Source organism: Mastigoproctus giganteus, chromosome 8 (genome assembly GCF_048544385.1).
Source record: "Mastigoproctus giganteus isolate SK-2022 chromosome 8, ASM4854438v1, whole genome shotgun sequence".
NCBI lineage: Eukaryota > Metazoa > Arthropoda > Arachnida > Uropygi > Thelyphonidae > Mastigoproctus > Mastigoproctus giganteus.
This window is the reverse complement of record NC_143582.1, coordinates 159,655,166-159,672,231: the sequence shown is the minus strand read 5'-3', so window position 1 is coordinate 159,672,231 and position 17,066 is coordinate 159,655,166. Positions and strand designations below refer to the sequence as shown.

Sequence of the window (17,066 nt, the reverse complement as noted above, 5' to 3'; positions counted from 1 at the left end):
GGAAGGAACTAGAAGAGCTCGATAACCTGTGGAGTAGCAAAGTTACCCATAACGGCTTAGCCCACTGGATAGATCTAGAAAGGAAGAAAACCATGAATGTACAAGATATTATCAGTAGTGATTCTTCACGCATTAAGAATCTGCAGATAAAGGAACCACTAGGTGGCAGTGATCACAGTGTGCTGAAGTGGGATTTACTCAAAGAGGTAACTACCATCAGGGGCATACTATTAGGAAGTACACGAACCTGAGACATGAGGTCAAGGAGATGTGGCATATGCAAGTATTGACCATTACGATCATCGTGTCAACTACCGGTATGGTACCAAAGATTGCTTTCGTAAAAGCGACTACAATGGTCTGAGACAGTATTTAAATTCTATACAGTGGGACCAACTAATGATTTTACCAACAGCAAATTCAAAATGGGAAGCATTCAAAGAACTTATCTTGGAAGCTACTAGGCTTTATATACCAACTAAGAAATATTGTTCAAGGTTTAGGCCTAAATGGATGTCAGATGAATTAAAGAGACATATGAAAGAGAAGAAAAATGCATGGGATACATATAAATTAATGGGTGACATGAAAGCCTATGATAGATACAAGTTGATCTGTAACCAAGTTACAAAGGAGGTTTGGCAGACGAAGGCAGATTACGAGAAATCTTTGGCAAGGGATGCAAAGAAAAACAGCAAAGAGTTCTTTACTTATGTAAACTCTAGAAGGAAGGGGATGAATCAGATTGGTCCACTTGATATCGATGGGTCAACTGTCGATGATCCTGCTTAGGTAGCTAACAAACTAAAAGGATATTTTGCATTGACATTCACACATGAGGAGTTATTCAGCGAGGGGAATGCCAGAGGTGTATTCAACTCTGGCAGTAAGCTAGAGAATCTTGTAATAACTGAGAGTAAAGTGGAGGAGAAATTGTTGAAGAGAAACACAAGAAAGGCACCTGGGGTGGATGGGATCTATCCAGTTATATTAAAGGAGGCAGCAAAGGAAGTAAGCAAACCCTTAGCCATAATTATGAGAGCTTCCTTGGACTCAGGGGAGGTACCCATGGACTGGAGATGTGCAAATGTGACTCCAAGTCACAAAGGCTGACACAAGTAATTATAGATCTGTGAGTTTAACTTCTGGTCCCGCAAAATTAATGGAGGCACTGGTTAAAAAGCACTGCAGCAGCATCTAGACAAGACTTCAGTTATAGCTCGGACACAGCATAGTTTTGTTAAGAGGAAGGTTTACCTGACCAATTTGATTGGATACTATGATGCAGTCACAAAAGAACTGGATGCAGGGAATAACTTTGATATTATATACTTGGATCTTAGAAAGGCTTTTGATACTGTTGCACATGGAAGACTGCTGCACAAATTGGAGCAGTGTGGCATTGGAGGCAAATTGCTGCTATGGATAAAGGGGTGGTTGAGGGGAAGAAGACAGAGTGGTAATCAATGGACACTGCTCATCGTGGACTAATGTTATTAGTGGAGTCCCTTAGGGTTCAGTGTTGGGTCCATTATTGTTTTCTGTATTTATAAATGATATTGATGATGGTATATCAAGCTTAATGTCCAAGTTTGCAGATGATACAAAGGTTGGCAGGGTTGTCAAGGATACTACTGACATTATGCTGCTGCAACAGGATCTGGAAAGGTTGAGCAGATGGGCTGAGAGGTGGCAAATGAAGTTTAACATTGACAAATGTAAAGTACTACATATCGGAAACAGCAACGTATCAACTCTGTGGTACTACGCTGACAGTGGTAGAGAATGAAAAGGACCTGGGGGTAATTGTGCAGGCAGATATGAAGTTCTCTGAGAGTGCAGACAGGCTGCAAGAGTAGCTCATGGTGTCTTGTCAATGATATACAGGAATTTTGCTAGCAGAGATAAGGAGGTGATTATTCCCTTGTATAAAGCAATGGTCAGGCCATACCTTGAGTACCGTATACAGGTCTGGAGGCCTCATTTCAAGAAGGATGTAGAGCTGCTGGAACGAATACAGAGAAGGGCAACAAGATTAGTGAATGGAACAAAGGGGTACTCTTACGAAGAAAGGCTAAAGTTTTGCAAATTACAGAGTCTGGAGACTAGGCACCAGCGAGGTGATCTGATAGAGGTATATAAAGCCTTGAATGGTTTGAGCATGTTCAATGCTGATGGGATTCTTTCTCTTGCTCAGAATAATCACCTGAGAGGGCATAAATTCAAATTGAGGAAAGACAGATGTAGGATAGATGTGCAGAAATTTGCCTTTAGCCAGCGGGTAGTTGGTTGGTGGAATAGACTTCCATCCCTTGTCGTGGAAGTTGATAGCCTAAATAGATTTAAGGCTCAGCTGGATAGGTATTTCGAACGAACGGAGGGGTGAAATGGAAGTGTTTTTTTTTTTTTTTTTTTTTGGTGATACTGCATAAACTTGCTTTCTTGCATCATATGCCTCTACTAATGCTAATGCTAAAAATGCTAATTAAATGCAGAGGTTAATTTTTATGTTGTGTGGCAATTACTGACAGTTAACTCCAAACATAGAGCCAGGCTCATTCCTAATCCTCTGTGTAAATTTTAAAATGTGCTGAATGAAACACGTGAAAAACAAATTTACTATTTTTTATAATTTAGAAATAACTTGAAACATACGGTAAAATACTTAAAATGAAAAGCACATTATTTTACAAAAAAAATATTGAAACAACACAAAATATAATTTAACATGTTAATTTTTTTGTGCCTTTAGTTTTTGCACATTCTTTCATTATATCATCCATACGAATTCTTTCTGAAATATCTATTTATACAGCAAGGTCTTTCCTGAAGCACTGTAGATCTTAAATAATTCATAACGAAATTTCTCTGGTTGCATAAAAAACAGAAAGGGTGGAAAATTTTGAAATGCAATTGAAATATCTGGTACCCTTTCTATTTCTTTTGCATCCAGAAAAATGATTTTTAAATGTTTTTAATGATCTCAATAATTATATTTATTGAGATCATTAAAAGCATTTAATAATCTCAATCATTAAATGTTTTAAGCCATTTCAATCACTTTGAAATGTATCTCAAATAAGTATCTGTTAAATTTGTATGCAAATTACTTCACTGTGATTCAAGATCTGCATATATTTTTTTATTTTTTTTATTTTTATTAATAGCCACATGGAGCAAGGAAGCCCGAAGCTTAAGCTGCACCAGCCAAAAAAAAAAAAAAATTCCCGAATTACCCTGTGAGAGAGAGAGAGAGAGAGAGAGAGAGAGAGAGAGAGAGAGTCAAAAAGTAGAAGGAAATCACCAAGAAATAGAAGAATGGTGTTATCCAGCTCAGGACCTTGGGTGTGCCAAGCCCATACTCACCAGATGTGAGTCCTTGGGGTTAAATAACTATATATGATAAAAATTATTACTTTTATTATTGATAAGAATATTTTCACTATTTATTGTTTGTTGTAAAACAGGGATGCTCAACCTACAGCTGTTAGCAAATCTTCATGTGGCTCCTTCCAAGAGTCATAAGTAATTTTCATGTTACTTATGACATAATATTAACAAGTAACATTATTCTACTGTGGAATTAGGACAAGATCTTCCCAATTCCACAGTTAATTAATAAATTCCACAGTTAGTTAATAAATCTGATTTTGCCAAGAAGTAAGTTCATTATTTGGGAAGTGGCAATATCAACAATATTCACCAAAAACAGATGGCTAAGCTTCCCTCAAATCTGGTTTCAGTAAGATAGTTTCCACCAGTCACAGAGGAGCTGTGACTGCTCGAAACATCTGCAAATATTATTGACAACTCAAATACCAAACTTATTTCTGATATGTTTTGGCAACACAGCCTTTCAAATGAAGATGAAACTATTTTGGAAAACATTTGATAAATGTTAATCTTTCATCATTTTCCTTCCTATGATTTGTTTCATAAGGATGAATCAGTATTCCCTTTCCTATTTTACTATTTTTATAATAATATTCAGTTTTGTTTAGTTATGATAAAGCTATTTGAATTCTCTGGCTAACATAGTATATCTTTCAAAGTGGTCCCCTACCTAAATGGTTCAGTACTTCTGTTATGAACTGTTGCAATTTTAATAATGAAAATTTATTGTTGCTGAAAGTTTATTAGTATGAAAGTCAAATTTGCAACCCTTTTGACTTGTATGTGTGTGTGTGTGTGTGTGTTGATCATGCACTCCTCATTCACTTCAACAGCCCTGCATAGTGCATCTCACTCTGTCGTCTTATCTTTTAATCTGGAAAACAACTGGAATAGATCCATGAACAGATGCAGTTGCATCTGTTCATAGATGTATTCCAGATGTTTTCCATTTGATAAAGATTGTAAGGGCACTAATCTCTGATCATGTAATAAGTGCAACCATCATCTCTGCTGCAAATTCATTGAAAATCATATCTCGTACCCTGTCAATGAGGACTACACAGATTCTACTGCCAAAAAGAACTGATTTGGGCACTAGCTGAGTTACAGAGCTTTATAGCATTTTCCTGGACACATCTAACACCATGACCCCTTTCAATTTACATATTTTTGTACAGATTGTTGCATATAGCCTAAAACCAGTCTTAATAAAATGGCCAAGCAGTATAATTCCTCAACACTATGGCACTGCCAACAACAGCACAATGCAATCTTGTTCACTGCAAAATTCTATTTTATATGATATGGAAAAAAATTGTGAACATGTTAATTTAATTTGAAAATTTAAAGAGGAATAGTTACTTACTTTACTACTGAAGTGAATTTCAATAAACTTTCCAAACCGACTACTGTTATTATTTCTCATAGTCTTTGCATTACCAAATGCCTCCAAAACAGGATTTGCTGATGAAAATCAAATAAATAATGCATTATCACTAATGCCAATATTTTATTTTAACTTAAAACAGATGAGTTTTATATACAACCTTCATAAGTATGTCTATCAAATTTATTTAAATAAATTTCATTTTGCTCTAAAATCAAATTCTTAACCACAGCTCTCAAGCTATACATAATATTGCTTTCACAATAAAATACACCACAGAATATCTAAGAGCTCCACATCTCAATAATTTCAATTAGACATTTCATCCTCATCAAATATTAGCTTTATGATGTATATGTCAGATTCTAAACGGATGTCATATGAAAGAATGAGAATCATGGCAGAGAAGAAAAATGCATGGGATGTATATAAATTATCAGGAGACACAGATGACTATGGTAGATATAGGATAGTCTGTAATCAAGTCACAAAGGAAATTAGGCAAGCAAAGGCAGATTATGAGAAATCTTTGGCAAAGGATGCAAAGAAAAACAGTAAAGATTTCTTTACTTATAAAAACTCTAGAAGGAAGGGGGTGAATCAGATTGGTCAAAGAAGTAAGACTGGTTCGATTGTTGGTGATTCTACTCAGGTAACTGACAAACTGAATGAGTTATTTTGCATCTACATTTACACATGAGGAATTCTGTAGGGAAGTCAAGGCCAGAAGCTTATCAAACTCTGACAAGGAGTTAAATGATTTTGTAATAACTTGTGGAGGAGAAATTGTTGAAGTTAAACATAAGAAAGGCACCGGGGCGTATGGGATCTACCCAGTTATATTAAAGGAGGTAGCAAAGGAAGTAAGCAGGCCCTTAGCCATGATTATGAGGACATCCTTGGACTCAGGTAGGGCTTACAATACCGGTCAAAATCTTAATACTGGTATTTTGGTATTTTTAATTTATGAAACCGGAATACCGGTATTCCAAAAACAAACGTTTTTCTCAATAAATTTTGATGACAGTTAATAAAGTAAGGAAAAAACAAGTACTGTGATTACTTTAATTCAAGTTTTAAATAAACATTTATTGCAATAATAAATATTCTGAAAAAAATCATTAAAAATACAGTTATTCTAAAAACAAAAAAATACATTGTTACTGCAAAGTTTAGTTATGTTTAAACATCCACACTACCTGTCCGAATAAAGTGAGCTCTTAAGAAACATAAGCAATCAATAGTATGATCGTTTAAAATGGATCTAATTTTGGTACATATTTGATTAGCGGCAGAAAATGCCCTTTCGGATTCTATTCTAGTACTGAGATAATCGTAGACGATCTCAGTCCATATTTTCGAGGCTTTGAACTTTTTTTAGCATAAATAGTTAAAAGTATTTCATTAATTTCTGACTCAAGTTCATCTTTTAAAATCTCATTGGAGTCAGGCAATTTCATATTTTGGAAAGAATTTGCATAACACTGATATTCTGTTCCATGTTGGTCTTCCATAGTTGAATTATTTTCATCATTTTCTGAAGGAGAAAGACGTTTTATTAAGTGAAATATAATTTTCACTATAGTATCTTTACTGAATCTGGGAGAGAACAAAGAGTAGGGATAAGAAATAAAGAAGAGAGCAAAGAGTGCAGTTAAGGAATTTTTCACATATACAAATGCAAAGAACAGGAGGACAAATCAGATTGGACCCTTATGCAATGGACGTGGGACAGTATTAGATACCCCAACTGATGTTGCAGATGAACTCGACAGTTACTTTGCATTGATATTTACAGAAGAAAAACCCTTCACATCAATGAGAAATTATGAGAGTGAAGTTGAAAAATATGTAATTAATGATACTGAAATTTCACATGTTGATTTAATGAGAAAACTTTTGCACCCACAGGCGAGTAAGGCTCCTGTGGTTGATGGCATATACCCTATAATCTTAAAGGAGGCAGCAAGTGAGTGCATTGAACCATTCAGGCTAATTATGAGAGCAATACTGGACTCAGGAGACATTCCATTGGATTAGTGTAAATTGGTACATAAAGGCAGTTATAGGAGTGTAACAGGAAATTACCGACCGGCCAGTCTAACTTCAGTAGTAGGGAAAATCATGGAGGCAATGTTCAATTGTGGAATTTAAGATTGCTTAGATGGAAATGGAATTCTGTAGGATACACAGCATGGTTTTGTAAAGAGAAAATAATGTTTAACAAATCTGGTTAGCCATTTTGACAGGTCACTCATGAGCTGGATTTAGAGAATAATTTTGGCATTGTTTATTTAGATATCAGCAAAGCATTTGACTCAGTCCCACATGAGCGGTTACTTTATAAGTTGGAGTAGGCTGGAATCATAGGGAAAATCATTAGATGGATAGCACGATGGCTTGAGGGCACCAGGCAGGGGGTTGTGATAAATGGTTATTCCTCAGATTGGGTTAATGTAGTAAGAAGCACGGTTCCCCAAGGATCAGTATTGGGACCACTGTTGTTTTTGATTATCTTAAATGACATCTATGAAGGGATATAGGGTGTGATGTCTAAACATGCAGATGATGTAAAGATCAGTGGAGTAGTTAATGGTCGTCGCCAAGCAGAGCTTCTTCAGAGAACTAGACAGACTTCCGGGATGGTCAGAAAAGTGGCAGCTATATGCTTTAATTCAGCAAAATGCAAGATCTTACACCTGGAGAACAGCAACCCCAAAATAACTAATACACTTGGTGGAGTTGAATTAAAGTCAGTAGTGGAGGAACGGGACTTGGGAGTTACGATACGGTCAGACACGAAGTTATCCGAGAATTGTGGACAGGCGGCAATGTTGCATGGTGTCCTATAGATGATTTATCGAACATTTGCTAGTAGAGATAAGGACGTCATAATCACATAAAGGTGATTTTATAACCTTTATGTCATTAAACTTAAACTTTTTTTTTTTTTTTTTAATTAGTACCGAAAAACCAGTATTTTTGTATCAATACCGGTATCTGAATACCGGAAAAAAATGACCGGTATCCCGGTATTCGGGATCACGGGATTGTAAGTCCAAGACTCAGGGAAGTTCCCCACACACTGGAGATGTGCAAATGTATCCCCCACTTCACAAGGGGAGCTTGACAGGTGACACGAGTAATTAGAGACCAGTTAGTTTAACTTCTGTTTCAGAGAAAATAACAGTCACTGCAGAATCATCTAGACAAGACTGCAGTTAATGTTAAGACACAGCATGGGTTTGTTAAGGGGAAGTATTGTCTGACCAATCTGATTGGATACTACGATGTGGTCACAAAGGAACTGAATGCAAAAAATTATTTCGATATCATATACTTCGATTTGAGGAAAGCTTTTGATACTGTTGCGCATGGAAGACTACTGTACAAGTTGGAGCAGTATGGCATTAAGGGCAAGTTGCTGCTAAAGATAAAGGGATGGTTGAGTGGGAGTAGACAGAGAGTGGTAATCGATGGACACCTCTTCATGGACTAATGTTATTAGTAGTGTCCCCCAGGGGTCCGTGTTGGGCTCATTATTGTTTTCTATATTTATCAATGATACTGATAAAGGTATATCAGGCTTAATGGCCAAGGTTGCAGATGATACAAACATTGGAAGGGTTGTTAATAACAGTAAGGATGAAATTCTACTGCAACAGGATGGATCTGGACAAGTTGATCAGATGGGCTGAGAGGTAGCAACTGAAGTTTAACATTGACAAATGCAAAGTGCTGCATATGGGTAGCAGTAACCTCAGAGTAACATATCAACTGTGTGGTACTACACTCAGGGTAGTGGAGAATGAAAAAGACCTGGGGATAACTGTGCAGGGAGATATGAAATTTTCTGAGCAGTGCTGGAACAAACTTCCATCTGCTGTTGTGGAAGTTGACAGCTTAAATAAATTCAAGGCTCAACTAGACAAACCTTTGGGCTGAATGGATGGGTGAAATAGGAAGGTTTTTTTTTTTTCTTTTTTGGCTGATGCTATATAAGCTTGATTCCTTGTATAATGTCAGAAGAAAACTTTTAATTCAGAACTCTCAGCTTAAGCTAAAAAGACACAACATTCACATTATCGCAAGTATTATTCAATGTAGCTTAAACTTCTTTAGGTTGCATCCCTTTGGAATACTAATGCTCCATTAGATTGCCTTTTTATTGTAAAAATTTTATTTTTCTTTTTGGTTGAACTTAAAATAGTTTTTAATTAATTATTATTTACATACTTTATTCCATTTTTCATTGTTCGAAATTTCTTGTGCTATACATATAAACTGAGTGATCACTGAATTATGACCACCTACTTAATACTTCGTAGGTCCTCCTTTTGCCCTCAGTACAGCAACTATCCAATGTGGGATTGATTCAACAAGATGTCGGAAGCATTCGGGAGGTACGACGAACGAAGCTGTGTGTAATGCAGTCAGCAATGCAGGTATGGAGGTGATTGGTGAATCCAATAGTGTCCCAAAAGTGCACTATGGGATTGAAATCAGCAGAGTTCAGAGGCCAATTGATATGCTGGAAGTCAGAACGGTGTTCCTCAAACCATTCCTGCACAACAAGTGCAGGATGGCTCGGCGCAGTGTCATCTTGGAAGACACCATCGCCATTCGAGAAAAAGTGTAACATAGCAGGTTTACACAGTCAGCAAACAGTTGACGATAGCGGAGACCAGTGATACGTTGTGCCACAGGGGTCCAAGTTCCTGCAAGTGAAACATGCCCCACACCATACAACTGCCTCCATCAGCCTGCACACTTTTGATACCATGCATGATGGATCAAGAGCCTCAATGTTGTTGAAGCCAAATCCATACACGACCATCCACAGTGTGGAGTAAATAACATGAATCATCTGACCAGCACCTTGTTTCAGTCTTCTAACATCCAACTTGCCTGCTCTTTGCACAAGGCGAGTCTTTTACGCTGATGAACCTTGGTTAGGAGAGGATGCCGTATGGGTCGTCTGCTGGTATAGCCCGAACATGCGATGCATGGTTATGCCAGATATTGTTCTGGGTTGGCCCATGTTGTTCTGGGTAATCAACTCTTCAGCAGTGCTGCGCCTGTACAATTCGTCGGACCTGGCGCACACCTCTAACATCAAAATTTCGCTGACTGAAGTTTTACCATGAGGTCATTGTTTGACTATTTTGACATCAGTCCTGGTACACTTTAACTACGGTGGCTCTCGAACACCCCACCAGTTCAGCCGTTTGGGAAATTGAGGCACCAGCTCGTCGAGCACCCACAATCTTTCCTTCGTCAAAGTCCGATATATCCTTCCATTTAACCATCACGCTCGGAAATTTACTACCTACTAAACCACCGAAACCTTATCTATGCTAAGTAGGTCGACTAACTGCGCACTCTCGTACCTCAAGTAGTCAATGGATCGCATTCAGTTTTCATAGGGTTGGTCATAATTCAGTAATCATTAAGTGTACATACTTCTCACTCATCTTTTATTATTTTGTAGGCTGCTCCTCCAATATCTCTAGATGAACAGGGTTTATATAGACAAATTAATTTATACGGCATCTACTAGATGCCAAATAAACAGTCAACACTTCCTAGATCATTTCACAAATATATGTGGTCTCAGTTCTAATCTCAATGATGTCCATTTCCACTTACAGTCTGCCAAACCCCCGTGTACTTTTTCTGACAGAATCTCAGTTATTGGTTGATTCAACCACTGCTCGTCTTAGTTGTCCAAATTATTCGCTGTATGATTTCTTTCACTTCAAAGGTGATACTTGTACATATGTCTATTCCGATATTCCCTGTTAGAGACTTGAAAATTTGGAATCTCCTCTTTTTGACCTTCTCTGGCATAAATTCTCTCTACCTTGTTCGGTTAAATTCATCTGTAGTCTCTACCATTCTCCCAACTCCACTAATCCCTCGGATGTTGTTGTTGTTTGGGTTTTAGGAGCATTAGCAACTAAGGCAATATTGCTCCGGAGATATGGGGTGGTCAATCCCTGACCATTCCGCATCATCCGTATTTGGTGGTCACGGGCTCGAACACCAGTCTAATCAAGAAGCGTGTGCTACACACTGATGCTCCTGCCAACCTGGCTATGGAGGCGCCACGCCACTAATCCCTTGGAACTCTTTGACTTCCTCTCTCTGCAACTTGACTTTCTCCAGTCCAATTTTTCTAACAGTGAAGTAATTTCCCTTGGTGATTTAATGTTCAGAATTCCAGCTGGCTTCCATTTTCTAGACACACAGACCCAGCTGGTCGAAATGCTGAGGCTTTTAAAATTACTAATGACCTTGCACAGATTGTTCACTTACCTATCAGAATACCGGACAATCCTAACCATACAGCCAACACGCTTGATCTTTTTCCTCACAAACAATCCTTCTAAGTACACACAGTCATATTGAGTGGTCCTTTAAGCACCACAGATCACAACTTGGTGATTTTCTCTTCTCCAATGGTGCATTTATCTCTTAGATAATTCCCAACCTCGTGTTGTTTAGCATTACAAGAATGTAAAATGGGATGTCAAGTTATGCTCAGATCGTGTCAGTGAAATTATTCTTGTAGGAATGGAATCCTTTATAACACACTCCACTTTAAAATCTCATCCTTTATCTAAACCTTGGTTTTCCAATAAATGTGCTAAGGCTGTTCAAGAGAAGAATGTTGCATATCATAATTGGCTTGTTTCCAATTCTTCGGTTTCATTTTCTTCCTACACCAAAGCTCACAACAATTGTAAAGCAGTTATTAATCAATCGAAACTAGATTTTGAACACAGGCGGAGAGTAGAAAACTTGCTTCTTGCCCTAATGGTAGATGAGCATTCTGGTCTCTTGCCCATCTCTGCTCTCATCTCTGTCAAAACCATATGGTTCTATTGTCACTTCAGCCAAGGATAAAGCTGACCCCTAGCATCCAATTTTTCTTCGAATTCATGTATTAATGATCTTGGTAAATCTCCTCCCACCATTTCTAGCATGCTCCATTAAATGCCTCCTGTGGTCTTCTGTCAAAAGGAGGTCAGAAGGATTTTGATGAATCTTCCGTCTGATTAAAGATCACCAGTATGGATTCTGTCAATGTTGACCCACTGATAATATTCTGGCTTATGTTACCCATTTATGGGCAAATTCAATGGAAAAGTTGGCGAAACACAAGCAGTTGCTCTTGACATCTCAAAGGCTTTCATCGTGTTTGGCATAAAGGTCTTCTAAACAAGCTTCCATCTTATGGTTTGCCAACTATTTTTTGTAATTTGATATCCAGTTTTCTCTCTGACCACTCACTAAGGGTGATGGTAGATGGCTCTCTGTCTTCTAACTTCTCTACTAATGCTGGTGTCCCCAAAAGGTTTGGTTCTTTCCTCCACTCTTTTCCTCTTGTATATTAATGACCTTCTCGATTGACCAGAAATCCTATCCATAGATTTTTCTGATGATAGCACATTGGATTCCACCTTCCAGTTTGAGAAACATTCTCAATCAGCTTCAACTTCTCGAATATCCGCTACGAATTCCTTAAATGCCGATGTCCAGGTAATTCTCCAGTAGGGCAAAGACAACTTAGTTGATTTCAATCCTTCTAAAACTCAGTCCTGTCTTATATCTGGCAAAAAGGATTCTTCTGTTCCTATGCTTACCTTTCGTGATACTTTGATTTCTAGTCAAGATGATATATCTCTTCTGGGGATTACCCTGACTTCTAATCTCTCTTGGCACAAGCACATTACAAATATTGCTTCCTCTGCAGCTAAAAAACTTGGTTTCCTCTTTCACTCTGAGCATTATTTTTTCTGCCAAACAGCTTTTCACTTTACAATTTCAAATTGTAAATCTGTCCTACCAGGGAATATTGTTCCCACATCTGGTGCAGTGCCCCAAAACCTCTCTCTCAGGCATCTAGATTCCATTCAGAAGAGGGCAATTAGGTTCATTAAAGATAGTGTTCACAGGCCGGCCGCTAGTACACCAGACCGAACCTATTGGTAACTCTTTAGGAGGCTTCCAGATCAGCTAGTGTATAATCTTGCTACCTCTACTCTGCCAGATAGTGACTGGAGGGAGTCCGAGTAGTGTGTGTATATAGGGAACATTGTCGAGGCCACGTTATGTCAAGGATCTGGGTATATTCTCACCAGGTGTACTCCACATCCAAAAATTTCATTACTTCATACAGCATGTCCCCCCCCCCCGACTTTTTCTTACTATTGAATACACCATAAATTGTCAAACTAATAGAGTAAGCCAATCTGCGAAAAGATCTAAACCTCCCAAACAATTTCTAGTTCATTTCACAAATATACGTGGTCTCAATTCTAATCTCAACGATGTCCATTTCCACTTGCAGTCTACCAAACGCCATGTACTTTTCCTGACAGAATCTCAGTTATCTGTTGATTCAACTACTGCTTATCTCAGTTGCCCAAATTATTCGCTGTACGATTCCTTTCACCTCAAAGGTGGTACTTGTGCATATGTCCATTCCGATATTCCCTGTCAGAGACATGGTAATTTGGAATCTCCTCTTTTCGATCTTCTCTGGATTAAAATCTCACTATCTAATTGTTGGCTCTACCATTCTCCCAACTCCACTAATCCCTTAGAGCACTTTGACTTCCTCTCTTTGCAACTTGACTTTCCAGTCCAACTTTCCTAACAGTGAGGTAATTTTCCTTGGTGATTTTAATGTTCACAACTCCAGCTGGCTTCCATTTTCTGGTCACACCGACCCAGCTGGTCGAGATGCTGATGCTTTTGCAATTACTAATGACCTTGCACAGATTGTTCATTTATCTACAAGAATACCGGATAATCCTAACCATAGAGCCAAAATGCTTAATAACTTTTCTCACAAACAACCTTTCTAAGTACACGGTCAAAGTTAGTGGTCCTAAAGACACCTCAGATCACAACTTGGTGATTCTCTTTTCCAATGGAGCCTTTATCTCATGGCTATTCCCAACCTCGTATCATTTGGCATTACAAGAATGCAAAATGCGATGACCTGTGAGATATCTTTTCTTCTTTTCCTTGGTTGGATTACTGTTTCAAAACTTCTGTTGTCAAAGTTTGCTCAGATCGTGTTAGTGAAATTATTCCTGTAGGAATGGAATCCTTTATTCCACACTCCACTTTAAAATCTCGTCCTTTATCTAAACCTTGGTTTTCCAATAAATGTGCTAAGGCTGTTTAAGAGAAGAATGTTGCATATCGTAATTGGCTCGTTTCCAATTCTTCAGTTTCACTTTCTTCCTACACCAAAGCTCGCAACAATTGTAAAGCAGTTATTAATCAGTCCAAACAGAAGGCCTCCGTAGCCGAGTGGGCAGGAGCGGGAGTACAGTAGCATGCGCTCTTTGAGTAGACCGGGGTTCAAGCTCCTGACTGCTGAATACGGTCGATCTGCCAACCCGCACTGGACCAGCGTGGCAGATTATGGTCCATTTCTCTCAACATGAATTGTTGAGGAGGCTTCCATCCTGCAGTGGGTTGATAACGGCTGCACTTAACTTTTTTTTTTTTATTTTATTAATCAGTCCAAACTATATTTTGAACAGGCTAAGAGTAGAAAACTTATTTCTTGCCCTAATGGTAGCCAAGCATTCTAGACTCTTGCCAAAGCTATTGGCCGAAACTTTTGCCTATCTCTGCTCCCACCTCTGTCCATCCAAACCAAATGGTTCTGTTGTCACTTCAGCCAAGGATAAGGCTGACCTGCTAGCATCAGATTTTTCTTCCAATTCATGTATTAATGATCTTGGTAAAACACCTCCCACCATTTACAACATGCTCCATTCAATGCTTCCTGTGGTCTTCTGTCAAAAGGATTTCAGAAGAATTTTGACGAATCTTGATGCTGTTGTTGTTTGTTATTTTGGTTTTTAGGAGCATTAGCAGCTAAGGCCATATTGCTCCGGGAATATGCGGTGGTCATTCCCTGACCTTTCCGCATCCTCTGTATTTGATGGTGACGGGCTCGGACCCCGGTCTAATCAAGAAGCGTGTGCTATGCACTGCTGCTCCTTCCCACCTGGTTACGGAGGCACCTAATCTTGATGCTAAGAAAGCTCCAGGTCCTGATGGTGTTTCTCCACTGTTCTCCAAACCTGTGCTCCTGAACTTACTCCTGTTCTTATTCCAAAAGTGTTTTTCCTTCTGCTTGAAAATTTGTGCATATCCAGTTAGTTCCTAAAAAGAGTAACAAATCCCTCCCTCCCTCCAATTATCGTCCCATTGCAATTACTTCTACTCTTTCTAAAGTATTGGAGAATTCAATTAACCACCAACTCTTAAACTACCTTGAAACCTTCTGTCGGATCAATGATCGCCAGTATGGATTCCATCAGTGTCGATCCACTGGTGATATTCTGACTTATGTTACCCATTTGTGGACAAATTCAATGGAAAAGTTCGGTGAAACACAAGCAGGTGATCTTGACATTGCAAAGGCTTTCGATCATGCTTGGCATAAAGGTCTTCTAAACAAGCTTCCATCTTATGGTTTGCCAACTGTTTTTTTAATTGGTTCTCCAGTTTTCTCTCTGATCGCTCACTGAGGGTGAGAATAGATGGTTCTGTCTTCTGACTTCTCCACTAATGCTGGTGTTCCCCAAGGTTCAGTTCTTTCACTCCACTCTTTTCCTCTTGTATATTAATGTCCTTCTTCCATTGACTGGAAATCCTATTCATAGTTTTGCCGATGATAGCACATTGCATTCCACTTCCCATTTTGAGAACCTTGCGCTGCTCAATCAGCTTCAACTTCTCAAGTATCCGCTACCAATTCCTTAAATGCCGATATCTGGTAATTCTCCAGTTGGGAAAAGACAACTTAGTTGATTTCAACCCTTCTAAAACTCAGTCTTGTCTTATATCTCGCAAAAGGGATTCTTCTGCTCCTATGCTTATCTTTGGTGACACTCCGATTTCTAGGCAAACTGATATATCTTTTTTGGGAATTACCCTGACTTTTAATCTCTCTTGCCACAAGCATATTACAAATATTGCTTCCTCTGCATCTAAAAAACTTGGTTTTCTCTTTCACTTTTCTTCCAAACAGCTGTTCACTCTACAAATCACAAATCCGCCCTACCATGGCCCACATCTGGGACGGTGCTCCCAAAACCTCCCTCAGGTTTCTAAATTCCATTCAGAAGAGGACAATTAGGTTAATTAACAGAGTCTCTGCAATTGCTGTCTCATAGACATACTGTTTCTGCTGCATGCCTTTTCTACAGATACTTCCATGGGCACTGTTCTTCTGAATTGGCTTCTATAATTCCTGCTCTCTCTCTCTCTCTCTCTTTCAAAACAGTCCGAACATGTGCCACCACCAGACAACGTCCATTTATGTCCAACTTCAAACTCACAGAACCAACTTTCTGTCTTCCTCATTTATTCATTCAACTGCCGTTTTCTGGATCAACCTTCCTTCATACGTGTTTACTGAAAATTACAGCCTACAGAAGTTCGAATCTAATGTCAACAAATATCTTCTTTCATCTTCTCAATCTCCAACCCAAGCACGGTACTAATTACCACACGTTTTAATATCTCTTGTGTTTGGGGTTTTCATAAAAAAAAAAAAAAAAAGGTTTAACTGTTGATAACAAACCAAATAGGTGTTTTGCATCAATATGCACACGAGGAATTTTTTAGGGATGGGAATGCTACAAGTTTATTTCACAGGGAGCTGAGTGATTTTGTGGAAGAGAAATTGTTGAAGCTGAACACAAAATATGCACCTATGGTAGATGTAACCTACCCAATTATATTAAATGACTCAGCAAAAGAGGTAAAAAAAAAACATCTTTTGCTCATTTTAGCCATAATTACGAGACCCTACATTTTTGGATTCAGTGGAAGACCTTTATGACTGGATATGAGCAAATGTATCCCCAGTTCAACAAGGGAGGGGAAGGAATCAGAGACATGAATAATTACAGACCTGTTAGCTTTACTTCTTCTAGGAGTCACTGTTTAAAAAAGCAATGCATTACCATCTAGACAAGAATGAATTTACACAGCAGTAACTGCATAACTTTGTTAAGGGGCAATCTTGTGTAACAATTCTCATTGGATATTATGATGCACTAACAAAAGAAATTGTGCAAAAAATAATTTGGTATCATCTACTTAGATTTTATAAAAGCTTTAGACACTGCTCCACATAAAATACTGCTGTACAAATTGGAGCAGTGTGGCAAGTTACTGTTATGGTTAAAGGGAAGGTCGAGTGGAAGAAGACAAAAGGTGGTTATCAATGGGAACTGCACTG

General features: G+C 38.4%; 1 protein-coding gene across 2 annotated transcripts in view; it reads right to left on the bottom strand.

Moving 5' to 3' along the window:
- jar (Myosin heavy chain 95F jaguar) overlaps positions 1–17,066 on the bottom strand; it is a 633,758-nt gene that overhangs the window by 511,873 nt on the left and 104,819 nt on the right. For both annotated transcript variants that reach the window (XM_090379849.1, XM_090379848.1), the window contains exon 7: positions 4,760–4,857. In XM_090379849.1, the coding sequence (XP_090235975.1) occupies positions 4,760–4,857 (98 nt within the window). The remainder of the gene's footprint in view (positions 1–4,759; positions 4,858–17,066) is intronic.